General features: G+C 34.4%; 1 protein-coding gene across 3 annotated transcripts in view; it reads right to left on the bottom strand.

The window, feature by feature from the left end:
- Positions 1 to 27,946, bottom strand: part of CADM2 (cell adhesion molecule 2) — a 1,086,372-nt gene that overhangs the window by 299,425 nt on the left and 759,001 nt on the right. For 2 of the 3 annotated variants that reach the window (XM_045902679.3, XM_064580283.1), the window contains exon 1: positions 25,235 to 25,325. The exons of the other annotated variant lie outside the window; for it this stretch is intronic. In XM_045902679.3, coding sequence (XP_045758635.3) covers positions 25,235 to 25,304 — 70 coding nt within the window. In that variant the 5' untranslated portion in view covers positions 25,305 to 25,325. Of the gene's footprint in view, positions 1 to 25,234; positions 25,326 to 27,946 lie in introns of those variants that run through there. 3 annotated transcript variants of the gene reach the window in all.

The raw sequence follows: 27,946 nt of genomic DNA, 5'->3' as shown, positions 1-27,946 counted from the left end.
TTTCTATTATTTTAAGTTGATTTGTTTTTCAGCCTCTCTGCTTTAGTTATCCTTTTCTCTTATCCACCTTAGTTGTCCAGTGTTTATAGAGTATTACTCACATTCAGTGATTGAATAATTAAATTTTTCCTGCAAATTATTTTTGTTATTTCAACTCTACATTTATGTGATGAAACTTGTATATTTACTTGCAGAATAAAAACCCAGGGCTCTTTTCCTTTCTACAGGTGGGGCATTCTGGGTATTAGTAGTTAGGGTTGGGCAGTAATATTTTAGAGTGGTTTACTAGACAGGAGACATAACAATGGATATTCTTTTCCCCCTCTTTCTGGATAACAATTCGAAAGTTTAACCTTTAATATAGCTTGAATCCAAATCCCACATGTTGACAGATTTGGGGGGGGGGAACCTTAAGTTAATTTGTTATCTTTCTGTTTCTCTCTTTCTCTCTCTCTCTCTCTCTCTCTCTCTCTCTCTCACACACACACACACACACACACACACACACACACACACACACACTCACACACGAGGGATTCACGTTTTCCCTGTACAGGATATCTTTAATTTGCCTCTTTAGATTCATCTCACACACTCTTCCTTCTCCTCCTGTTTCTACCCCAGAAGGCTGATCTAACAAAAGGCTTTCTTGGTCTAGCTTCTGCTTGATTTAAACAAATGCAGAACACTTTTAGATCAGAGGAAGGAAGAAGAGAGAGATTACAATCTCACTTTGTATAAAGTCAAATAGGGTAAATCTCTCTACGCTGTTCTCCCTTTCTTAAATCTTAGAAGTCATTTTTTCTTCTCGTGTCTTCAGGCTGAGGGTTGGTAATAACTTCCCTGTTACCAACCATGGGACAGTGCCCTGACCCTTGTGATCTTCCAACCCTCTGCCACACCTTCGTTAATAGTCTCTTTGTTAAATTCTCTTCAAATTATCTTAAGTTTACTGTTTCTGGGACCTCGACTGAGGCATTCCATCTACAAATTATTTCTAAGAAAAGTTACCGTAGATACTATGAGTCCGTATAAAGGCTCTACACATTTACCAAATGATCATTTAGTGCTAGCTCTGAACACTTACAGAAGTCACTACACACTCTTTACAAACAGAATAATAAAAGCCAACAGACTTTAACATCGACTTAATCATAAGCATATGCTTTGATAGTTGCAGGGGTTGACTGTCAAGTTTTTAAAAGATCCTTTAAAAAATATATTAAATAGTTACCTTGTGTAGATTATGAATAGCAAATGGACACCTTAGGCTTGCATTAAAATTTCCAGAGCCAGAATCAAATCAAAAAGTGCTGTAATATCTCAAATTTAAATAAACGTGAAGATGTGCTCTGGAAAAAACATGTTAAATGATTCAAGTGGCTTAGGTTACAGCAAGACTCTGATGTCAAAGACATATGTGAGAACTTTGAATAAAACTTCCATTGAAATATGAGAATAGAAATAAAGTATCAATTCTCAAAAACGGATTTTATAAAATACACTAATTATAATGGTATAAAATATACTATATTAAATTGATAAATATTGTAAGATGACATTTAACCATGCCAAGAACAGCTTTAAGACTTTACCTGTTCAAAATCCTGAGAACATTTGAAAAATATTTTGCATTACAAAAATGAAGCTCAATTTAGAACCACTTTACATTCAGGCATATCAGTTCTTTTCCTCCCAAAGATACTTCCTCAATGAGTTTTTCATTACTAGGGATAGGGTAAGGGTTAGTGTTAAAGGTCAGGGTTAGGGCTAGGGTTAGGTTCAGGGTCAGAAGTTATTTTTTGTTTATTTGTTAATTTATTTTCTTTCCTTTGATTACCCATCTCTAGGAAAGGGCTTGTTAGCCATGTCCATTCTGGGGGCTGGGGGGTGGTGAGGGGCTGTGGGGGAGGAGGGCAATGCTACTGGCAGTAATCAAATGCTCAAAATCTTGTGTTAAGTGCTGTTCCCAGCAGAACAACTGTCTGGGTCCTGCACAACCCATGCTTTAATACTGGGTTGCTGGGTAAAGTCTGCTAGGATTAGTGGTTAAGGTTAAAGTTAGGGTGAGGATTGCCTATCCTTCTTAGACCTCTAGCACTATCCTCTTGTCTCAGCTCTTTATTTTCCCCTTCATTGACTAACTTCCCATGCTTTACCATCTCCAACTTTAACTTACCTTGTTGCAGCTCTGTTCTCAATATTCTTGGTTAATTACTTTTAAAAAGATACATTGTGCTTATTTTAGCTAATATTAAATTCCTCTCTTCTCTGAATTCCAAATCCAATATTTATATCTAATTTTGTAATGAGTCTTCTGATGAAGAGAGTTATGAGTGTTTACTTTTCATGAATTTTTTACTAAGCTTGTTAAATTATAAGATGTGGTAAACAGTGTCACATTTGAAGTTCTATTTGTGTCCCTGTGGATTAGCACAGGGATAGCATGGAGGAGCCTAGCTTAGTAAATTAGTGAAGAAACTAATACTCCAATTTTTTTCTCTTACTGTCAGAGCAACATCAGACATCAAAATTCTAATTATCTTATATCACATTATCTGACATTTTCAACTTTAAAGTAGGTTGGTACAACCTTAGAATAGGTTTATTAAAATAGGTTTATTATGACATGTAATTGTCCAACTAAAAAAATCTAGTTAGTTCTTACCACTGGAAATAGTAATAATGAAAACGCTTTTCTCATCCTATTTTTTCATATTCATAACATGTGTATTTAAAAAACATAAACATTGAATATTAAATATATTTGCAATAGCACCTGACACCATAACTGGAAAAGGTCTTCAGCGAATCACAGAATATTTCAAATATGGCAAGAAGTCAAGAGGAAGAGTGTTTGTGTGTTCAGTCCTGGGAGCTCTAATCATTCAGCTTTGTTCCCAAGTTTCCCGATGCAGGATTCAAGACCGAAGGATAAGTAGGAAATTTTAGAAAGGTTGGGGGATGACCTCAGATTAAGTAGCAAATTGAAATCATTCACATTTCAGTAAATGCTAACCTGGGCATCAAAGCACATTCCTTTAAGAGGAAAACACCTTCCAAATGATGTAGAGTTGGGGAGAAAATTACTAGACATTTTCAGAAAAATGAAAATGTATAATCAAAGTTGATCTTTTGATATTAAATGGAAGTGCAAGAGAAAAAATGTCTCAAGATAGTTCAACAAACTTCTCAGTGTATAGTTTTAATACTGCTGATGATTCATATGTAATGGAGAATGGCAAGAGTAATGCATGGGAAAAAAACGTATCACTTTACAGGAACAGGTTTGTACTTTATTCCTGATCACTAGTAAACAAACAGAACAGTTACATATTACTAAAACAAAAGGAACTAATGCCATAAGCAAAGCAAACAAACAATAGCAACAACAACTAAAAAAAAAAAAAAAAACACACTGATCTCAAGTGTATTTCCAAATCCTCCTAACCGAACAAACAAAAATGATTCAGGTGGAAATAAATATTAGCACGTGAACCTGAGAAAAAGGAATGGTAGAGTCATAATGCGTTTACTTTATTTTAATTCCTAGTGGATTCCTGAACATCTGTCTATAAAAATATTTTGTTTAGTGATAGTGGTTTTGCTGCTACACATGTCTTCTCTCCCCTGTGTACTGTCATACAACGTAAATACACAAATCATGTCTATGCTTTTAACTTACTGCATAGACTTCTCTACCAGCATTTTTCCTATGCAACATTCCACAAAATGGTCTAAGATACAGATATATCCTAAATTGTATCTATTTTAGAGCAGGTAATGCTCTCTTTTTAGATTGGCAATTTATAACAAAATTGATCTGCACTTCATTAAAGCATTTAATAATGTGAAGATAAGTAGGGAAAAATAGGTTATACCAGGAAAGTGGAGATATCAGAATAATTATCATGCAAATTATTTTCATGACAATGAAGCCCATAATAATTCTTTTTCTTCTAGGGTTGTAATAAAGATGAAATAAGATAATGGGCAAAAGCACTTAGAAAAGCATTTGCACTTAGTAAGTGCTCAGTAAGAGTTGGCTATTATCTTTCTCATTATTGTTATTGTTAATCTCATATTTACAGCACATCTTGGGCTGCATTCATCCATTTATTCAGAAGCCATACATCAAATAACTATGAATTATCAGGCGCTATATTAGGGTTTAGTAAATTTCCTTAGTTTATGAAGATAAAGGGACACATATAAGACAACAAAGTAGGTTAAGTGCTATCAGAGAGGTAGTACGAGGCACCATGAGAACAAGGAAAGCCACCCAAATGGGATGGGGAATGAGGGCATCTGTGGAAGGCGTAAGTAAACCAGGCAGAGAATGCTTTTCACACCAAGTGAAACTGAGCCATATGCCCTATGACTAACACAATCTCTCCCTCTCTCTCCTAGTCTTCCCCACCCCGTTTGAATCTAGAGCCTCGATGCTATTGGACTCAGATAAGTGAGTATGCAGCTGAGGTAGATATAGTCAGAGTTCACGCACAAACACAGATACCCATCAGAAACCTGGGTAGAGAAGTAAATTGACTAGAGAGGAGAGACAAGGACAATTTAGGCTCCTTTGCCTACTTCAGTTTCTTTTGGCAATGCTGCATGCTTATTTTTTTTTTAATGATTGTCTAGACAGAGATGAGATAAAGTTGATTATAAGAAGAATATAAATGAAGTTTTCAGTGCTTTTATTTTAAAAGCTAGCAATATTGAGACCTATTAAGGGCAGTGTGACCAAAGAAAGGCTTTGATGTATAGAAGAGGAATGTTCCTGAAGAGTTTGATAGAGGAAAAAAATCTACATAAAGTATCTTCATTTTCCACTAATGGAGTTATGCTTCAACAGAAAACAAAAGAAAGAAAAACTTACAAGTTTATAAAGCAATTTCATGCACATGAATTTTTGAAGACACATTGAGAAGATATTTGATATTATAGTAAAAATGTTAACTATTAACCATATTCCTTTGATCCAAATGCCATTACAGCTTATGAAAGAAATTCATTTATATCAAAGTTTTTAAATATATCAATTGCTATGCCTCCTTATATCAGACACACACTAGTCATGCTTTCCATAGAATACCATCCAATAGCACATAATCTATTAGAAAACTTTTCCTCATAATATGTAATAATTAAAACAAACAAGAAACCAGTTTCTCTAGCAATTTTGATGATCTCATCAAGATAATGTTTAAATATTTATGAGCTAACAAGGTCCAATGTATTCATAAATTTGCAAAGTTTTCATTCTATTTCAAACAATGAAACAGTTTGCGTATCATATCTGGGACCATTAATTTATATTTTCTTATTGCAACCATATGTATTTAATATTTTTTCCTTTTTCTTTTCTTTTCTTTTTTCTTCCCTTCCCTTTTCTTTCTTCCTTCCTTCCCTTCCCTTTCCTTCCTTTCTTCCTCCCTTCCTTCCTCCCTTTTTCTTTTTTCTTTCCTTCCTTCCTTCATTTTTCTTTCTCTTTCTTTCTTTCTCTTTCTCTTTCTTTCTCTTTTTCTTTCTTCCTCTTTCTCTTTTTCTTTCTTTCTCTTTTTCTTTCTTTCTTTCTTTCTTTCTTTCTTTCTTTCTTTCTTTCTTTCTTTCTTTCTTTCTTTCTTTCTTTCTTTCTTTCCTTTTCTTTTCTTTTCTTTCTTTTCCAGTCATAAGGCACTAGAATATCACAGAAGATTAAAGGTTTTCAGTTAATTCTATGCTCCCCATCCTCTCCTTACCATTGATGTTTCCTTCACTTCCTCCAGCAATTATCAATTTCTCATTATTTACTACAAATGTCTTTTCACCCTTTCTTTTATACTGCCTTTTTTTTTTAAGATTTACTTATTTATTTATTTGAGAGAGAGAGAGGAAGAGCAGGAGAAGGACAAACAGACTCCTTGCTGATCTCAGAGCCTGAGGATACCAATGCCCGGCTGGATTTCACAACCCTGAGCTCATGACCAGAGCTGAAATCAAGTGGAGGCTTAACCAACTGGGCCACCCAGGCATCCCTCACCCTTTCTTTTAAATGGAAGGAGAACAATGTATTTCTATCACTATACAAGCACTTAAAAAAATATGAAGTAGAGGGGTGCCTGGGTGGCTCAGTCATTAAGCATCTGCCTTCGGCTCAGGTCATGATCTCAGGACCTGGGATCGAGCCCCACATTGGGCTCCCTGCTCCACGGGAAGCCTGCTTCTCCCTCTCCCACTCCCCCTGCTTGTGTTCCCTCTCTCGCTGTGTCTCTCTGTCAAATAAATAAATAAAATCTTTAAAAAAAGAAAAGAAATACGAAGTAGAAAATTATTTGTCATGCAATATGAAAATCCAGGTTTCAGTTAATATATTATTTATCCATAGATGAATAAAAGAAATTAATGTATTTAGTCGCATGTTCCTCATCTATAAAGCTACTATCTCACAAGGTTGAATAAAGGATCATTTTTTTTTAAATTCAAGTGAAAGGGCTTAAAGATCAAACTATAGGATGTTGTTTACTTCTGGTAGGCATTGTAATATGGCAGCATAGTTTTGAAATATTACTATATTTCTTTCTTGTATTTCCACTTAGGTCTCCTCTTCACTCTGCCCCAATGTCCTAAATCAGGTGGTAGTTAGGCTATTCAGCATCATGATGGAAAATACATGTTCAAAAATTAGAAGAAATGAAGTCTTCCCGAGTTTCAGATTTTATTTTATTTTTTTTAAAGATTTTATTTATTTATTTATTTGACAGAGAGAGACACAGCGAGAGAGGGAACACAAGCAGAGGGAGTGGGAGAGGGAGATGTAGGCTTCCTGCTGAGCAGGGAGCCCGATGTGGGGCTCGATCCCAGGACCCTGGGATCATGACCTGAGCCGAAGGCAGATGCTTAACGACTGAGCCACCCAGGCGCCGAGTTTCAGATTTTAAAAGCCTGGTCTTAGGAGGAAAACAAAACAAAAAAAAAGACTGAAATAAAAGATTTAGAAAGAAACATGAGGGGGTATAGTGGGGAGCTAAGACACAACCACAAGAAGAAAAATCCATGAGTGGGAAAGAGAAAGGAAGTTGAGGGGCTAGTCATCTGTTGAATCACAAGAAAAAAAGAGAAGCTCCAGTGATCTTCGAGCAACTCTGTCTGAGTAGCTCCTGGGGTCAGGAGAAGCCCCTAATGCAGACATGGCAACATATTCAATCTAGGAAGAAAGAGTATTGGGTGGCCCTTCAGAGATTCTGTGGTTCCCAGCCTGGCTCAAGAGCTGCAGGATGGTACCATAGGCCTAAATTATTTATATTATGGAATATTATACAGATTTATAATATGGATCTTATATACATATATAACTATCAATAATGTCTATAATTTACATCAGCAATTTACCTCAGCCATGGAGACAGGGTAGAAGCTATTAACTTTTCCATATATATTTGTACATTATTTCTTGCAGTCTTCCCCATCTCACTTAATGCGAAAGACATCCCTCCACTGGCCTAAGCCGAAGCCTTGTAGAAGTCCTTGATTCTTTTCTTTCTCTTTCCTTCTACTTCCAAACTATGAAAAAATTTCACTGGCTATCCTTGGAAATCAAATGCAATTTCTTCTTACCAACTCTATGCCAGCACATAATAAAAGCCACCATTATCTCTTTCTTATAGCATTGCATTAACTTCTCTACCTGCCAACAGAGTAACTAGAATTATCTTTTAAATGCATAAAGCAGATCATGTCAGCCCTCTCCTGGAAATCCTCCAAAGCTTTCCTACTGAACTTGTTGTAAAAGCCAAATCCATAAACTAGCATATCAGGCCATATGTAACCAAGTCATATTACCCCTTGATTTCATCTACTTCTTTCCATATCTTACACCCTTTCTTTCTATCCACACCAGATATCTTTACTCTTTCTTAAGCAATAAGTACATCCCTGCCTCAAAGCCTTTGCACTTATTCTTTACTCTGTGCTCTCCTGCCAATATCCTCTTGGCCTGCTTGCTTGACACCTTCAGTTTGTCCAAATATCACTTTATCAATAAGGCCTTACCCTATTTCATTAAATATAGCAATACCTCCACCTACAGGCATGTCCCGACCTCATTCCCTGTGTTGTTTTCATGGTACTAATCACCCTCAAGTGTAACTATATCATCTCCTCATTTTACTGTGTTGTTGTTTGTCTTCCTGCACTAGGATATATGTTCAGAACATATGGATTTTGTCTCTTTTGTTCATCACATATACCAATTAAACAGAAGCACCTGAAGCACAGCTTGGCCAACAGTAGGTGACTAATAATTGTTTTACAAGTTAATAAATAAGGATGGAGTCTAAGCTATTTAAAAATATTATTTTATTAATATTCTTTTAAAATTATGTCTTGTGACTTAAAGCATCTCTTCCTTTCTTAAACTCATGCCTGGAATGTTTCAATAAATGGTTTTAAATCTCTTTTCGGGTGATTTTAATCTTTTTGTTTAAATTGCTTCCACCCTCAAGCTGCCTTGTTGTGCTATTCAGCGTATGGATTCCCGTGTCTGAGTTTGTGAGAATAAGACTTGTAGAATATTCCACCAAATACAAGGAAGGTTGTGAATTCCTTTTATACCAGGATCAATAACCATCTGAATTGGACAGATTAAATTAGCCACAGACTGGTTTGGAGGCAGGAGGATAGATGGACAGCTTCTGCGAGTCTCTTGTAGTTCTATACAAAGTGTTTGTTAAAGTTTCAATGAGAAAAAAAGGCACTAAAATGCAAAGGTAAATATTCTGCTCTAAAGTGATAGAGACAGATGGCCTCTACAGCACAAACCTTTTCAGAGATGGTATAGATCATCTGCATTATGTTTTTGTGTTGCCTGTGAAAAGGATATGTGGAGAAAGGCACTACTTGAAATTCAGTTCCAATATCATGTTGGTTGAAAAGCTGTGCTTTTTAGTAAACCCAACCAAATACACTGACATTTTCAGAGTGCATCTGATACATTTCAATAATTAATTCTTAAGTCAAGAAAGAGTCAAGAAATCAGATGAAGAAGCACAGTAGTCTGAAAATTGCCAGTGGGAAGGAAAAAAAAATCAGCCATAGATAGAAACTTTTCAAGCTGAAAAGAGGTCAGTGGGATACCACTGGGAACAGGGATGAAGCTTCGGGGGGTTTTATTATTGTTATTTACATAAACCACCCAGAGAGTAACGTGAGCTGCTCAGGCCATAACTTTGCAGAAATTGGTAGACTCAGAAAAAGAAAAATGCAATCACATAGTAGAAAGAACTAAATCAATGAAGGGTGTATATAACAAGCAGTCAGAGGAAAAAAAATCTCAGACGAAAATATATTCTCTTTTAAAGAAAACAGATTGGTGCTAGATAGGAATTTGAGAAGTACTCCAACTCGCCTCCATCAGAAAGTGTAATCTATATTCTATAGATGGCCTTTGTCTTTGGATCAAAGAGTGCCACCGGGTTGCCAACTGGAACACTGGAATTATATTTGTAGGTAAATATTTTTTTTAATGTGGAAAAGATAAATTTCAGATAGATTTCAGACATGCTATGATTGCTACTGAGAATAACATAAATTTCAAAGGATCCGATTTACAAAAATATTTTTCATGATGTCTCAGGTTACGTTTCCTTTCTGCTCCTAAATGATTACTCCCTCAAATACTATCAACAAAAACCACAATGGAAATAAAATTTAAAATTTAAGTCACTGACAGTTAACTTACAAATATCAGTTCAACTTAATTTACCATCTATTTGTAAGGGTTTATCTTTTCTTTCTTTTTTTTTTTTTAGAATGGAGAGACAGACACCACCAGATCACTATATTCAGTGATCTACTGAGAATATTTTTTTTATAGTGGATTTCAACACAAGTTCTCAGGAAAGGTTAACATACGTAGAAAGGTATGCATGCATAGTATCTATAGTGTACTTTATCAGGTATAATGCACACACTGAAAATAAAAGAATACCTCTCTAGGCAAATGCCCATGAGTTGGCATAGGAATCACTAGATGACACTATCATAATGCTGGTTCTGATCAATGGTCAGAACCTCTAACAAGGAAAATAAAATAACAATATACTCATTTTAAAATTCATGAAAATATCAGTGTGGGCTCTTGTATTCTATAATCGGGAATAGGAAATGAGAGAGAGTGTTAGATACTGCTAGACAAAGCCCTTTATATTCCTAGCTGCTAGACCATTGCTTAACATATAATAGGTAGTCAACTTACTGGAAAAGCGTATCTTATATCCCTGAAGAATTTTTAACAAGTAATAATTTGTAAAAAGAAGTGTTTTAGATTTAGAAATTCAGTACATGCTTTCTTATAATTCAAATGATTCATGAAATAGTAGTTTCCAATTGTCTCTGTTGTCTACAGGACAACTTTTTAAGAAAAGTAAATTATATGTAATTTTCTTCCAATTTTATGTCCTGAGTGAAAGAGTAAAATATACAACTCAAATGGGTGGAGTAACAAGTATATTTGATTTTTAAATCCCAGCTTGAATAATATAAGGCGATAGTGGCAGAGATAGGGAATTTTCTTTTTTTAAAGATTTTATTTATTTATTTGACAGAGAGAGACACAGCAAGAGAGGGAACACAAGCAGGAATGGGAGAGGGAGAAGCACGCTTCCCGCCCAGCAGGGAGCCCGATGCGGGGCTCGATCCCAGGACCCTGGGATCATGACCTGAGCCGAAGGCAGGAGCTTAACGACTGAGCCACCCAGGCGCCCTGAATTTTCCCTGTGTGAGATAATTTGTTATTTAGCAATGAAATACCAAGTAGTCACTCTATTTTTCTCTCCTGGGGAACATAAATTATCTGAAACAGGAGCAACTGACTTTTCACTAGTGCACTTACCAATTATATGGAGAGATTTCAAAAATATAAACAGGGCAGCTATTGGCTGAATTTATATCTCCTTATACTAAAATAAATGATGATATTGAAACAGCTTAGATGCTCACTCAGGTCAAGTGGTTGAAGAATTTCAACCTTTTCTTTGCTTAGGGCTATTAATACCTATAATGTGACTGAACAAAGCACATAGTATGATCTAATTAAATCCTATAACTGATACTAAGTATCTCAGTAACTGTTTGGGAGGCACCTGGAAGCATAAAAGTGTCTCTCAATTTGTAGAAAGGGAAGGAGAACTCTTTTCTGAACAAGAATTTCTGTCGGGTATTTGTACTCTTCTGGAAAAAGCTGCTAGATCAGATGAGTATAGAGTCAAGCTCTGAATATAGAGAATATGATTAAGAAGGGAACAAAGAAATTAACATCAGATGCAAGGAATTAATCAGTTCTGGGAAAATGCCAAACTGCTTTATTGAGTCAGAAGGGGGTTGGCTCCCTATACTTTGCGGTAAGGTTGTGGGGCAAATTCCTTGTGCAGGAAAAGAACAACTCATCTAAGGGAGTCAGCTAATGTTGTAGGGACTTGAAACTCTTAACTAGGGGTGTAAATTGTTATGGTAATTTGAAAAAAAAAACTGGTGGTAAACTGGTATACTGATACAAGAAGAAGATGAGTAGGGCTTCATATTGCTATCGCAAGCAAGAATAAATAAGGAAAAAAAAAGCAAAAAAAGAATAAAAAGAATAAAAAGATAGTGTAACTGGTAATGGTAATACAACTATCAAAGTGAAGCAAAAATTAAAGTATTTCAGATAACAAACCTGAAGAATAGTCACTAAAGATTGAAACAATGGTCACTTAAAGCAAACATTTAGAATTAGTGTGGGAAAATGTTATTTGATCCCCACACCATCGGGAAGAGTTCATTATACATGATTTATTACTGAAGCTATTGGATCAAATGCTATTACAGCTTTCCTTGGGACAGGCATGCAAACACAGCATACTGTTTAACTGTTAGAAGAGTAAAACAGTCTATAATATAAAGTGAGTAGGAATAACACTTTTTATATAAAGCTATCAAAAAGATACACAGACTAGTTTACCAGATTTCCTAGAAAATGAAATGTTACTAATCTGGTTATCCATTCCAACTAAATTCCAACTAGAATGTGTATGTAATTAATTATTTTCCTTTAAGTTGTTTGACCTTTATATTTATTGGGTTTGGCTTTTCTTTCACATCTAATACTATTATTCATAGCAGACCTGTTTCCAGGGTAAAACTAGCTGATTAAACTAAGTCCATTTGCAAAAGTACGAATTACATTTTTTTCATCTCATATCAGAGATCACATCTGTCCTTTGCATATGACTCTCAATAACTAAAAAAAAAAATTGTTTTGAATCCAGGCTTGGGTGTCACATTTCACAGAATTTGCTAATAAGAATTCATATTACATTTTTAAATTTTGATTTTCTGACATGTCTTTGGTGTTTTTTTTTAAATTACCAATAACATTGTTTCAAGAGATAGATAATGTTTTTTTTAATATTTTATTTATTTGTTTGAGAGAGAGAGTGAGAGAGAGAAGAAGGGAGCACAAGCAGGGGAGTGGCAGAGAGAGAGGGAGGAGCAGACTCCCCGCTGAGCAGGGAGCCCGAAGTGGGACTCAATCCCAGAACCCTGAGATCACGACCTGAACTGAAGGCAGATGTTTAACCAACTGAACCACACAGGTGCCCAAACAGAAAATAATATTTTTTATTCATACTTAGACAATTGTTTAAGTTTTATCTATTCTAGTACTTCCTCACCTGTAACTATAAATGCTTTGATATTTAAAATTATAATAATTTTGTCTTTCAAAATAAAAGCACTTTCTGACACCGTATTCCCTACAATGAATGCAACTTGCATTTTATATGTATTTCAATAATTTTATTGTTACTTTATTCATTTCCCAGCCACTTTATTATTTCTCCTCAAATTACTTTTTTCTCTTCCTCAATTGCATGCCCAAGTTAATTTCAGATCTGTCATTTATATTTGCACAAACTATTGATGAAGCTGAAGCAGTTATATAATTTTAAAAGAAAACAAATCTCATCTAATTTGTTTAAAACTCAGTAACAGAAAATATGTCTTAGTATATTCATCTTTCTACCAGTTTTAGAAGTAATAATATGATTGACATCTTAAAATTTACTGCCCATACTCCAATTCATTTTAAGGTGACAGTTTCTTTTAAGACTACAGAGAATTTTTCAACAACAAAAGCAGCATGAGTCTAGTCCCTCAAAATTTGTTTTGGTATGTAAATCACTACTAGTCAAAGTTTAATAACAGAATATATAAACTGATAATTCAACTTTCTATTCCAATTTGCTATAAGGAAGTCAATGATAAATGGGATAATCTAGGGCAAAATTGTAATGTCTATTTTCTTGGGGAAAGTTTGCAAAGCAAACTTGGGGAAAGTTTTTGCAAAGCAAAAATTGTATGTAGTCTTTTAAAATTAGATTATAAACATACACATTTTTGCTGCTACATATAGTTTATTTTAAATCATAGAGAATGATATGTCTGTTAAGATTTTAGATTTGATTCCAAAATATAAAATACACTATCACTATTTTTGACTAGTGACTTACACCTAAATTCGATAGGTATTTTGGAAATGAATGTGCAAATAATTAAATGCGAATGAATTAGTGTGTCACTAAATGCATTTCTAGGTGCTCGATTTTAAAATAGAACAATTGCAGTTTATAAGGACAGCCTTCTTTCTGTATATCTCTTATTAGGCCATGGGTATATGTGTTTCCTTTTGTTTTATTTTAAGAAATCTCCTGAAAATGACTAAGACTTTTAAAATCTTATGATTATTGAGATAGCTATAGAAGAAATGCTCATTAAATACTTATTTTGCTCTAATAAATATAGAGTCAAATAATCATGCCAAAATGATCTCTTGGCCATGGCAGATGCATTAAATAAGATTTGAGTGAAAAATCCCAAAGTATTTGCTAACCCTCCAAAAAGCTTGTAAGGAGTTTTAAAATCTATGTATCTATCTTCAGCTGTATAGCTATATTTCACCTAAATCTAAATTTATTCCTCCCATTTATAACAAAAAAAAAAAAAACTATTTCATGCGGGAAGAGTAACTTTTTATTTGCAGAGAAGCAAATTCAAAGTTTTTAATGAGTCAAACATCAAATTGCATAGAAACATTTATCTCTATTTGTAGGGGAAACTACATCCTAATATACACAAATACTATCTCTCTGATCCCTCAGCTTCAGTTTAAATACACTACCACAAACTAATTGCACCTGAATTGTGAATACATATTATTGGGATTCCCAAACTCTGGTTATGCAGCCAAGAGATTTGACAGCCCTTCCCAAGATGACTTCTGGCTGAGCTGGCAAATAATTACTTCATGGACTATTTGGTGATTGTTCAATATTGTACGAACAGTATTCCTGCTTTGTATTTAGACAGCATTTTTAAATGAACTCAATGCCCATCAAATGATTGTTCCATCTTGGAGAAAAGATTATATGGAAAAAATCTGGTATCCTATTCTGCCAGTAGGTGGCTTTTGTTTGACCAGGATGGAAAAACACCTCAGTAGGTAGTTAAATTAATAAATTTTTTGAAGCTTATGCCACAAATCTTATTACCACTTTGATATCACTAAAATAACCTCAAATTGAATTCTAGTCAAATTCAAATTTATAAGTAACTTTTAATCTGCTATGTCCAAAATAGGGCCAACTAGTATATACAATTAAGATGTGGATTTTTTATACGAATTTTAGTGTGTTTTTCTTGATTTTTTTTTTAATATAAAGTTTCCTGGGGTGCCTGACTGGCTCAGTCAGTTAAGTGTCTGACTCTTGTTTTGGCTCAGGTCATGATCTCAGAGATGTGAGACCAAGCCCTGCCTCGGGCGGGCTCCACACTCAGCAGGGAGTCTGCTTGAGATTCTCTTTCTCCTTCTCCCTTTGCCCCTCCCCCTGCTTGCACTAATGCTCTCTGTCTCTTAAATAAATAATTAAATCTTTAAAGTTTCCTTCCCCCAAAGTATTTAGGCATATGGAACTGTCCAATTATTTCAAATATAAGAATCAATAGTATACATAGTATTATTTTAGGGACAATACAATGTTATCTAATTTTTTTCCTGGTATTATAATTTACAATTATCCTTTACTTTTACTTCTGTACCATGGTACAACATAAATGTACTTTTCTGTGGGCTGACATACTGACAATATCAGGACTGTCATTCTAGGTATCTGCTTTTAGGTCTGCAGTGTTGATGACAATGAAGAGAAATGAAGAATAATAAAGTATTTTAAACCCTTTATAAATATTTAGAGGCACTGATTTAACTCATGGATAAAGGTTTTTATTTTTGTTTTTGCTTTTCTGCTCAATGTTTCAAATGTATTCTTGAAAGGATGTTCTATTCTCTCAAATCTATTTCTCCCTGATGTTACCATTAAATACTCTAGGCCGGGGTACCTGGGGGGCTAAATCATTAAGCATATGCCTTCGGCTCAGGTCATGATCCAGGGTCCTGGGATCGAGACCCACATCGGGCTCCCTACTCAGTGGGAAGCCTGCTTCTCCCTCTCCGACTACCCCTGCTTGTGTTCCTGCTCTTGCTATCTCTCTCTTTGTCAAATAAATAAATAAAATCTTTAAAATAAATAAATAAATAAATACTCTAGGCCAAACTACCTTGATTTTCCCATGAACTATTGTAACTTTCCAGATAATTCAATTAGTCTCTTTGTCATATACATAGTAACTCATCTAATTTGTTCTTCATGAGCATTCAGTAATTCTTTCAAATTATAAATGTGAGACTATCCCCTCATCTCTGTCTCTATCTCCATTTAAAATGCCTAAATGGATTTTCATTGCTTTTATAATGGGGAAAAACTTTTGTAACAGAAACTTCAAGGCACTGTGTGGGATTTCAGTAAAGTTGCAGGATACAAAATTAATATAAGAAGTCAGTTGCATTTCTATGTACCAACAAGCTATCAGAAAGAGAAATTAAGAATTAACTGCATCACAAATAATAAAATACTTAGGAATAAATTTGACCAAGGAGGTAAAAGATCTGTATATTGAATACTATAAGACATTGATGAGAAAAACTGAAGACAACATAAATAAATGGAAAGATATTCATGGTCATAGATTCAAATAATTAATATGTATAATTCAAAGAATTATTAATGCTGTTAAAATGTCCCCATTACCTAAAGCAATCTACAGATTCAAAGCAATCCCTCCAAAATGTCCAATGGCAATGGGGAAAAGATAGTCTCTTTAATAAATGGTGTTAGGAAAACTGGATAGCCATCTGCAAAACAATGAAACTGGACCACTAATGTACAGCCTACATAAAAATCAACATGAAATGTATTGAAGACTTGGACATAAGACCTAAAGCCATAAAACTCCTAGATGAAAACATAGGAGGTAAACTTCTTGGCATTGGTCTTGGCAAAGATATTTTGGATTTGATATCCACTGCTATTTTGACCCTTGCTCTCATTGATTCCTCCACAGAAACTATATTGGCTTTTAGTCTCCTGCTGCCATTCCTTGACTTGGAAAGTTCTTCCCTCTTTTCTTCACCTACTTAGCTCTGATTAGTTCTGTCGTTCTCTTCTGATCATCACTTTTTCCAAGAAGGTTTCCCTGGAGCCTTCTTCTACTAAGTAAATGTCTCTGTAATCAGATCTCATTGAACTACTATGCCATTGTTTTACAGTAGCAAATTTTCATTTCTTCAGGTGAATATTTGATTAATCTCTATATTTTATACTAACTGGCAATTACCAAGTTCCCCAGTGATTCCACACTGATAAACCCAATGGTACATTCTCAGGTCTCATCTATCAGGAATATTTAACTCAGTTGCTGACTCCTTAGCTTGTATCTCACCATCCATTTGTTCTTGAGTTTTGAGCACCTAAGAATTCAGTCCTACGGTTTTTGTTTTATTCTCTACACACACTTATGTCTTAGGTAAATCCATCCAATCTCATAGCTTTATATACTATCCACAGACAACAATTTCCAGATTTTCTTTCTATAGTGCAGAATTTTTTCCTGAATTTCATATTCATATAGCCAATTTCTACCTGTCATTGTCACCTAGATCTCCAATTTCATGTATTCAAGACAGTTTCCACTATTTTACCCTGTGCCTCCCAAAGTCTTCTCCATCTTATAAATGTAACTGTGTCCTTCCAGTTTTTCAGTCAAAAGAAGTTTGACCAAATAAAACATTGAAATCATCCTACGCTTCATCCTTTTTATCCTGTTACGCTTCCAGTAAGCAAATTCTATTAGGTATCAAATGATCAGTTCACACCACCTCCACTGCTATGACTCCAGTCCTGCCACCATCATCTGTCCCCTGGTTTCCTGGAAAAGTCTGCTAATCGCTTTCATTGCAGTCTGTTTTCAAAGGAACATCCAAACTGATCTTATAAAAACTAAATCAGCATATGTGTCTCCTCTGCTCAAACTTCAGTGGCTTTTCATCTTACTTAGATCAAAACAAAAGTCCCTACATGATTTGGGTCCTCATTCCCTCTACAATTTCTCTCTTATTTACTCTCCTAGCTCACAGTTCTCTAACTTCACCCAGTCTCTTGAATAAGCTAGGTTCCTCACTGCCTTACGGCCTCTGCTCTTCCAGATCACCTCAGCTTGGTCTCTCAGCATCAATTCTCTCTCTAAATTCCTGCTTGCCTCATCTCCCTGTTCTACTACCTTCTCTACTCTGCCCACATGTCTTACTCCTCTGCTTTGTTTTTTTTCTTCATAATGCCTAAAATATTGCAATATACTGTAGCATATAACAAACTTTTTTTTCCTCACTGATATATTTGCAGCTGTCCCTGGCAATGTTGGATGAATAAATGAAAGAATAAATAAGTGAAAGCCTCATGAAGTCAAAACTAAGCAATATTTTTTTCTCCCCGTTATATCTTGGCACAGTATAGACATTTAATAAAAATTTATTAAATTAAGAAACACTTGTTCACTCCTTTTCCAAAGATGTTCAGTAAGAAAAAGCATAAAATGGTCTTTCCATGTACACAAATCATTGGCATGGGCTCAGAACAAGGGCCACATTTTATTTATTACTAAATATCAAGTTCCTGGCTATGTGATTATTCCTTATTTAATTAATAACTAGTTGTATCTGGATATCAATTAGCTATTTTAAAAGTGTTTTCACATGTTCTTTTTGTATAACGTTATAAAATCATCATTTTATTTATCATTATAATTCCATGAGGTAGGTAGTACTGATATTTTTATCCTTACCCTACTAATGTAAACAAACAAATAAATAGTAGAGCAGATACTAAAACCCAGGTACTCTGATAATCATCTCCAAAACTGTTACTAGAACGCTTTACTAGTGATAAATATTTTATATTATGATTTCAAGTCAAATGATTCTTTTCCACTAAAAACATATAACCATCACTCCATCTAATTTGCAATAAAAATTAGAATTTATTTTTAATGTAATTTAACTGTTGGCTTTATAGCACTTCTCTTGAAACTGCCCCAAAATGCCCAACTGTTAAACATCGATCACGGTATTTCTCCTTATAATAGACTTTTTTTCTGCTTAGAAACCTGTAAGAAGCTACAAACCTTGGGATTTTAATTATAGACTTTCTAAACTCCACACAGCAGCTGTAGAATAAGCAAATACCTATTTTATTAACATAATAGAATGACATGAACCAACTGAATGAACTGAGTCCCAGAAGATCCATTCCTTTGGATGAGATGTGTATAGATAGAATAAAAAAAAATTACAATGATTTATTTATGATGGGAATAAGGACATAAAGTGGCAACACAAACCAATTTCTTTTTTTTTTAATTTAATTTTATTATTTTATTTATCTGAGAGAGAATGGGAGACAGAGAGCATGAGAGGGGGAGGATCAGAGGGAGAAGCAGAATCCCCGCTGAGCAGGGAGTCCGATGCGGGACTCGATCCCGGGACTCCAGGATCATGACCTGAGCCGAAGGCAGTTGCTTAACCAACTGAGCCACCCAGGCGCCCCACACAAACCAATTTCTAATTGCTATATAAAGTTGTACCCTGAAAATGAGCTATGTTTACCCACATGTCCACAGGAAAGCTCAAACCTTTATTTTCATTTCAAGAATAAAGGAGAGACAGGGGAAAATGAAACTTCATTAAATCAAGTGAAAAATAATATTCTTTTAGATTTGTGGATGGAGTATCTAGAGGGGTCTTTCCATCCTGACCACACTAGTTTGTATTATGCAACATGAAGAGGGACAGTTGTCCAACAGTAAGTAATAAGATACTCCACAGGGCAAATACATGTCAAAACCCCTATCCAGTGAGAAATAAAAACCAGAAAATATATTAAGTGAAGCTACAATTTAAAAACAAGAAAAGTTATCTACATTTTGACCCACTGAATCATCTTTCAATAAAATTTTCATGAACACATTCTTTAACCCTGTTACCCTCTTCTGATTTCAGCATTTCACATTAGTTATGCCTAAAGCTTTTCTAGAACACTATTCCTCTTATTGAGAAACTAATTACCTCCTCACTTTCCCAAGAGAGAATAAGTGAGGAATAAGGTTAACATAAGGTGAATGAATGAGAGACCCAAAGAAAAAGAATTAAAAAGAATGAAAAACAAAAAATCTACTGGGAGAATATTTCCCTTGCCACTAGGTAGGTCCCACTAGGTAGGTCCAATTTATTTCTTCCTAATAACAACTGATCATCATTCTACTTTACCCCCATTACCAGCCCCACCCTACCTGGGTGGATGGGACCTAGATAAATATATTTAAATAAGTAAATAACATTAAGGTGAACTGTAATATTGGTTAATTTACTCTCAAATCTTTAAAGCCTTTAATAGATTAAAAGCTAGAACTCAGGAGTCAGTAACTCTGATTTGGAATTGTTGGCTTGCCTCTTAACTAATTTTGTGAACTTAAATTTCTTAACTCTTTGCCTCATCTTCCTAATTAAAAAAAATCAAGATAATAATAGTATCTATCTCAAAGAGTTTTGTGAGGATCAAATTAGAAAACACATATACAATGTTTAGTGTAATGTCTGGCACATAGTAAACATTGACAATATAAGAAAACAACCTTCCACCTGAACCCTTTAATGAATGTATTATAGAGACATAATATGGTTTTAAATTCTCTTACATGTAATCCCCTATTATCTGCAAGAAATATATTCCAAGACCCCCCGTGGATTACTGAAACCACAGATAATACTGAATCCTATATTTACTATGATTTTTCCCATACCTACATACCTATGATAAAGTTTAATTTATAAATTAGACACAGAGATTAACAACAACTATAATAAAATAAAACAATATTTATAATAGAACTTATAACAATATACTGTAATAAAAATTATGTGACTGTCTCTCCCTCTCTCATCAACATCTTATTGTGCTATGCTCACTCTTCTTGTGCTGATGTGAGATGATAAAATGCCTACATGATGAAAGTAAATGAAGCGAATGACACAGGCATTCTGATGTAGCCTTAGGATACTATTGACCTGACAATAATCAGAAGGAAGATTATCTGCTTCCCGACTAGGTTGACTGTTGGTAACTGACACCATGGAATGCTAAACTGTGGAGAAGGAGGGACTGCTGTATTTCTAACATTCCCAACATATTTCCTTAGATCAGCCTTGTGTGGGATAAATAAACATAAGCTTCAATAATTGTTTCTTGATGAGTTGCTTTTATTGAAGATTTTGTAGATGTTATGCAAGAGTGAATAATTCCTTATACTTTTAAACTTAAAATCTAAACATAGCTTCAACAAAAGGAGTTGAGTGATGTTTTCAAAAGAAATTATATGGAGGGGTGTGGGAGGGATGGGGTGGCTGGGTGACAGACATTGGGGAGGGTATGTGCTATGGTGAGCGCTGTGAATTGTGTAAGACTGTTGAATCACAGACCTGTACTTCTGAAACAAATAATACATTATGTGTTAAAAAAAAAAGAAGACGATAGTAGGTAGGGAAAAATGAAGGGGGGCGGAAATTGGAGAGGGAGACGAACCATGAGAGACCCTGGACTCTGAGAAACAAACTGAGGGTTCCAGAGGGGAAGGGGGTGGAGGGATGGGTTAGCCTGGTGATGGGTATTAAAGAGGGCACGTATTGAATGGAGCATTGGGTGTTATGTGCAAACAATGAGTCATGGAACACTACATCAAAAACTAATGATGTAATGTATGGTAATTAACATAACAAAATAAAATTTTAAAAAGGAAATTATATAAATATTACTCCTCAATCTCTTCACTGATAATAAAAGGAAGTAATTTTTACATTTTAAGTATTATATAAACCTCACTGTAACATAATTTTCTTAATTTTTTTTCCTTTTCTTTTGCTATTGGGTTGAACTTCTTTAATGATATCATTTATAGACTTTGGATTTTAATATTTAAATGTGAAGAAAAAAATACATATACCTAAGGGGATCATTCATGTTATATTTTATGTGTTTATTTTAATGTTATAATGAATATAAACATATGAATGCCATCATGATGATGAAATATTGCAGCTGCTCATAGAAAAGTTTTAGATTTTGGATTTGTCTTTGACTACATGTTAATTTGTTTTCTTTCCACAGACATCATTTAAATAATAATAGTAATGATGATAACAATAAATGATAGGTAAAATTTACTGAGAGGTTATTATGTGCCATTTCCTAGGTTAATCTCTTTTTATACATTATCTCACATAATTTTCGTAACAACCGAATGTTGAGTGAAGATAATTAAATTGTCCAGGTGCTCAAATCTGGTAAGTTGAAAAACCAGGATTGGATTTATGTCTGTCTGACTACAAAATGGAAGTTCTTAATATACAGTATATATTATATAGTACAAACTGAAATATTGGTTCTCCACTTAAGACAAAACTATAGTTTAAAGCAATGTCTCAATTTCAACTTCTTTTGTGCCTTTCAATTCACCCTCAAAAGGTGTAATATGATGAGAAAACTGGGATACTAAATGTTATATTTTGATTGAATAGCAGACCTTATATTTACACCTGAATAAATCATTTATTTAATAATATTATGTACAAATCCAGTAAATTGAAATGCCGATTCTTCTCTAGACCACATATGTATCTCAATTTAGATTGCTGAGTTCCCTTCATTATCTTTTAATTCTTATGCAAAGTCAGAATAATTATGTTAATTTTTATTTGAACACTGAATAATGATTATATGATTAAAGGTAATAGCAAGAAATGGCATAAAATGTTATCCCCACTATAGTTGCCAAATTCTGAATAAAAAATAAAGCCTAAAAATCAGATTGAAGACTAAAAATATATTTAATGGATTAAAACTATTTAGAAATTTTGTAATATTCTGGAACAATATTAGCCACATGATACGGTTAGTCTATAAGTTTATAATAGAGTGAAATAAAATCATCTCATGCAAAGAAATTTTAGGAACACCAAGGTATCTTTTTCATTATCTCTAAGTGGCAAAGCATTGATGATCATACTGAAACATGAGTTTAGGGTATATGAATGTAAGTTAGATTGTAGACTGCTGATATATGAATTTACTGTGACATATGAATACAGGATAGATTGTATAATGTTGAGAATTTAAGCAGGAGACAAGTTAGAAACTATTCCAGGAAAGCTCTGAGAAATGAGCGATTTGAAGAAGAGGGATCCATGCAAAAGCTGCTATCCCCATGCTAAAATTACGACATAATTAGGACAATAATTTTATCCCCATAAAATTAGGACCATTTGATAATTGATCAATTATGGGGGCACTGGGTGTTATGTGCAAGCAATGCACATGTTTCAAGAATTACACATGTTTCAAATCATTTAGGAAATTAGGCAAATGGTTGTTCATGAGAAGACACAGCAAACCCCAAATGTTCAGATTTGGAAAAAAAAAAAGAGAGAGAGGGAGAGAGAGAGTTTCAGTTTTGATATCCAAGTAGAAATATTCAGTAGGCTGATGGAAATATCAGATAGAAGTTTAATAAATCAAGTCTAGAAAAGTATTAACTAAAATCAACTAAGAACACTTTAGAGGAAGAGGGTGATTATATTAATCTGGTCTGTTTCCATGCAAGCAAAAGAAACCTATCTAGAAAGCTTAACTAAAAGAGAGCTGTGTCCTAAGCCCAAAGGGCAAGGATAAAATAGAACCTTATATTAAAACAAGGGAATTGGACACCATGAGGGCACTCTCTTAACTCTTACTCTTTGTACCTTGCTTTTTTTTTTTTTTCCAGACTTAATTCATCTTCTTATTCAGTCCACCTATAAAATTCATGGCCACAAAATATAAAACTGATTCTCAATTCTCTCTTTTTTTTTTGCCTCTTTTAAAAAAAAAAATTTTTTTTGGATTTTTTTTTTTTTTAAGATTTTATTTATTTGCGAGAGAGAGAATGAGAGACAGAGAGCATGAGAGGGAAGAGGGTCAGAGGGAGAAGCAGACTCCCTGCTGAGCAGGGAGCCCGATGTGGGACTCGATCCAGGGACTCCAGGATCATGACCTGAGCCGAAGGCAGTCGCTTAACCAACTGAGCCACCCAGGCGCCCTTTTTTTTTGCCTCTTTCAGTTTTACTATTCTTTCCTTCTTCTTTCCCAGTTTTTTTTTTTTTTTTTTTTTTCAGGAGAGGAATTTGATTGGATCATTTGTCTTTTTCTTAACAGTCAACAGTGGTGAGGGAGGTTGGTTGTGGGTACATAACCATCTGGAAAATGGCTGTTTCCTTTATTTTATAGGAGGTGAAGTTTATCCCTCTACTGGATTCAGCTGGACCAATACTCTAAGAAGTGATCTTTTCAGGGATCAAAGATATAACCTAAAAGAAACCCGTATCCTAGAGTAAGATAGAAAAGGAAAGAGAAAGAAAGGCAAAGAACAATTAAGAAGAAAATGAAGTCTAGGAAGAGACACTAAAACCAAGGGAAATAGAAAATCAAAAGAAGCAATATATATTCAGCAGGAAAAAAATGAATAATAAGAGGATTGGGAAATTATTTTGACCACTAAAGAAGAATTAGTGATCTTCTGAATGACAGTTTCTGCAGAGGTAAGGAAAGGGTTAGTTGCTACATGATTTGATTATATTCAGATATATTACATTTATACTATTGCCCTCAGATACTGGTATAATAACCAATATATATTTTTAAAAAAAGGAATGGGAGAAAATTAGGGTAATTTTCTATGCCATTACTAATAACTGCTGACTCCTAGTGAACTCTCTTTTTATCTAAACACCCATAAATTGCTGTCTTAAGAGTCTGTTTTAAAATGTTATTGGGAATTTAATATCAAATTTACCAGTCTATGGTTCCTGGAATATAATCCTTTCTCCTTAAAAAAAAAAAAAAAAAATCAAGACACATTCTTCTTTCCAGTATTCCAGAAGCTCTCTGAATTTGCAATGCAGTCAATGTAGGTTTACTCTATAAATGAAAGATACTTGAAAGATAAATGAAGGATAAATAAATATATATATATTTGCTATATAAGAATAAGAAAAAATAAATATATAGATTACTCTTGAGAGTATAAAATCAAAACATATAAACTATAAGCCTATGACAAAGTAGCATACATATATTTGATTTTTTTTTTTTTTCAAAACCATAACAACGCATTGAGCCAAAAGTCTTTCCTTTCAGGGAGATATTCTGGCATTAGACAAGCACATCCTCCCTCATGAAATTATATTTCCAGGATTCTAGCAAATATAAAATTAATGCAACTAGGAAATGGAAGAAAAGTCATAAATAGAAATATACAGTATGTAAGATTCATTTTTTAAAGGATATTTTTTTCTTTTCACATAATTCTAGAAGGCTTGTTCACTTTGAGACTATCAGCCTTATTTTATGCTGTATTTTTTTCCAATTCACTATTTTATCAAGGGAACTAAGGTCAACAGGCAAAATGTTGGTGCACAAAAGCACTGTATTCCACTTGGAATAAAGTGAGAAGCAAAACAAGAAAACAAACAAACTCACAAACAATCATGTAAACATAGACATATATCAGAAACTGAATATTTGAAATAATACATATTTATATTTATAGGAATTTACGACTAATGTTGGTACACTGAACTAGTATTATCACCAACAGAATTGGCTCCATCAATTAAGATGGCTTAGAAGATTGAGCAGGAAAATGAATCATGGTGAGTCATGCAGAATGGATAGGAGCTCACCTTTAACTTTATTCTTTGAAGCAGCCGCTGGTTCCAAGGAAGGATTGCACAAGAAGAAGAGAACAAACATATTAGATAGTAGACAGAGTGTCTAGTAAGAAAAAGATATGTTATTACTATTAGTTAAAGTCTAAAAAGGTAATATTTATGATTATATAATCAACACACTTTAGATGAATAGAATCTATAATTAAGAAAATGACAGTTGGTTATATTTTGTTAGTATATGATTAAAGTCTTTGAATAAGAAAGAGTAAAATAGATAGGAGACACACAGGGCAAATTCCAAACACCATAAGGACTACATAAATTACTTTTAAGGACGGTATATCTTTTCTTTCTCCCTCCTTAACTCAACTTTAGTTAATTCAATTAAAGAAATACATATACTTTAAATATATTTTATATTATTTAACAATTAAAATCTAACCCATAAGATTCCTTGTATTTATTGAGTGCTTACTAGATGCCAGAGCCTGAGGTTGAATATTTTCCACACATCTGCCACATTTTAATGACAATTTCAAGAAGTTATATACTCTGAAAACTATAGAACGCTTATGAAATAAAATTGAAGAGGACACAAAGAAATGGAAAAACATTCCATGCTCATGGATTAGAAGAATAAATATTGTTCAAATGTTTATACTACCCAATGCAATCTACACATTTAATGCAATCCCTATCAAAACACTACTGGCATTTTCAACAGAACTAGAACAAACAATCCTAAAATTTGTATAGAACCACAAAAGACCCCGAAGAGCCAAAACAATCTTGAAACAGAAAAGCAAAGTTGGGGCATCATGATTCCTGACTCCAAGTTATATTACAAAGCTGTAGTCATCAAGACAGTATGGTACTGGCACAAAAACACATTGATCGAATGAATGGAACAGAAAACCCAGAAATGGACCCATAGCTATATGGTCAGATAATCTTTGACAAAGCAGGAAGGAATACCCAATGGCAAAAAAGACAGTCTCTTCAACAAATGGACAGTAACATGCAGAAGAATGAAACAGGATCACTTTCTAACACCATACACAAAAATAAATTCAAAATGGATGAAACACCTAAATGTGAGGTAGGAAACCATCAGAACCCTAGAGGGCACAACCTCTTTGACCTCGGCTGCAGCAACTTCTTACTAGACATGTCACCAGAGTCAAGGGAAACAAAAGCAAAATTGAACTATCGGGACTTCATCGGGATAAAAATCTTCTGCAGAGCGAAGAAAACAATCAACACAACTGAAGACAATCTTTGGAATGGGAGAAGATATTTGCAAGTGAAATATCTGATAAAGGGTTAGTATCCAAAATATTTAAAGAACTTATAAAACTCAACACCCAAAAAACACATAATCCAGTTAAGAAATGGGCAGAAGACATGAATAGACATAAATAGACATTTTACCAAAGAAGACGTCCAAATGACTAATAGACACATGAAAAGATACTCAATGTCATTCATCATCAGGGAATACAAATCAAAACTACAATGAGACACTACCTCACACCTGTCAGAATAGCTAAAATTTCCAACACAGGAAACAACAGATGTTGGCGAGGATGTGGAGAAAGGGGAACACTTTTGCATTGTTGGTGGGAATGCAAACTGGTGCAGCCACTCTGGGAAACAATATGGAGCTTCCTCAAAAAGTTAAAAATAGAACTGGCCTACAATTCAGCAGTTGCCCTACTAGGTATTTACCCAAAGGATACAAAATACAGATTTGTAGGGAATACATGTACCCTGATGTTTATGGAGGCATTATCAACAACATCTAAACTATGGAAAGAGCCCAAATGCCCATCGACTGATGAATGGATAAAGAAGTGGTATATATTATATATATACATATAATATATACAAAATGGAATATTACTCATACATATAATGGAAAAATATTACCATATATATAGTGGAATATTACTTAGCCATCACAAATAATGAAACTTTGCCATTTGCAATGACATGGACAGAGCTAGAGTGTATTATGCTAAGCAAAATAAGTCAGTCAGAGAAAGACAAATACCATATGATTTCAATCATATGTAGAATTTAAGAAACATAACATGAACCGATGGGAGGGGAAAAAAAGAAAGAGGGAAACAAACCATATGAGACTCTTAAAGATAGACAACAAACTGAGGGTTAATGGAGGGAGGTCGGTGGAGAATGGGATCGATGGGGGAAGGGTATTAAGGAGGGCATTTGTTATGATGAGCACTGGGTGTTGTATATAAGTAATGAATCACTGAATTTTACTCTTGAAACCAATATTGCACTGTGTATTAAGTAGAATTTAAATACAAATTTGGAGGAAAAAAAGAAGTAAGTTTTGTTATCATTGTCTCACAGATGTGGAAACTAAGAATTACTTGCTGACTGTGACACAGTTGGAAAGAAGCTAATCTGGGATTTGATCCTAGCTGTGTCTGATTTCAAAATCTGTGATCTAAGGTTGGGATTTAAGGCACGGTTCAGTTGCCAACTGAACTACAGATATCGATGGGGCACCTGGGTGGCTCAGTTGGTAAGCGACTGCCTTCGGCTCAGGTCATGATCCTGGAGTCCCGGATCGAGTCCCGCATCGGGCTCCCTGCTCGGCAGAGAGTCTGCTTCTCCCTCTGACCCTCCCCCCTCTCATGTGCTCTCTCTCATTCTCTCTCTCTCAAATAAATAAATAAAATCTTAAAAAAAAAA

This window comes from Mirounga angustirostris, unplaced genomic scaffold (genome assembly GCF_029215605.1).
Source record: "Mirounga angustirostris isolate CCGP_5_RB_7025 unplaced genomic scaffold, mMirAng1.0.hap1 SCAF_1, whole genome shotgun sequence".
NCBI classification, from domain to species: Eukaryota; Metazoa; Chordata; class Mammalia; order Carnivora; family Phocidae; genus Mirounga; species Mirounga angustirostris.
Note: the sequence above shows the minus strand (reverse complement) of the source record. Positions and strands in the feature narration are given on the sequence as shown.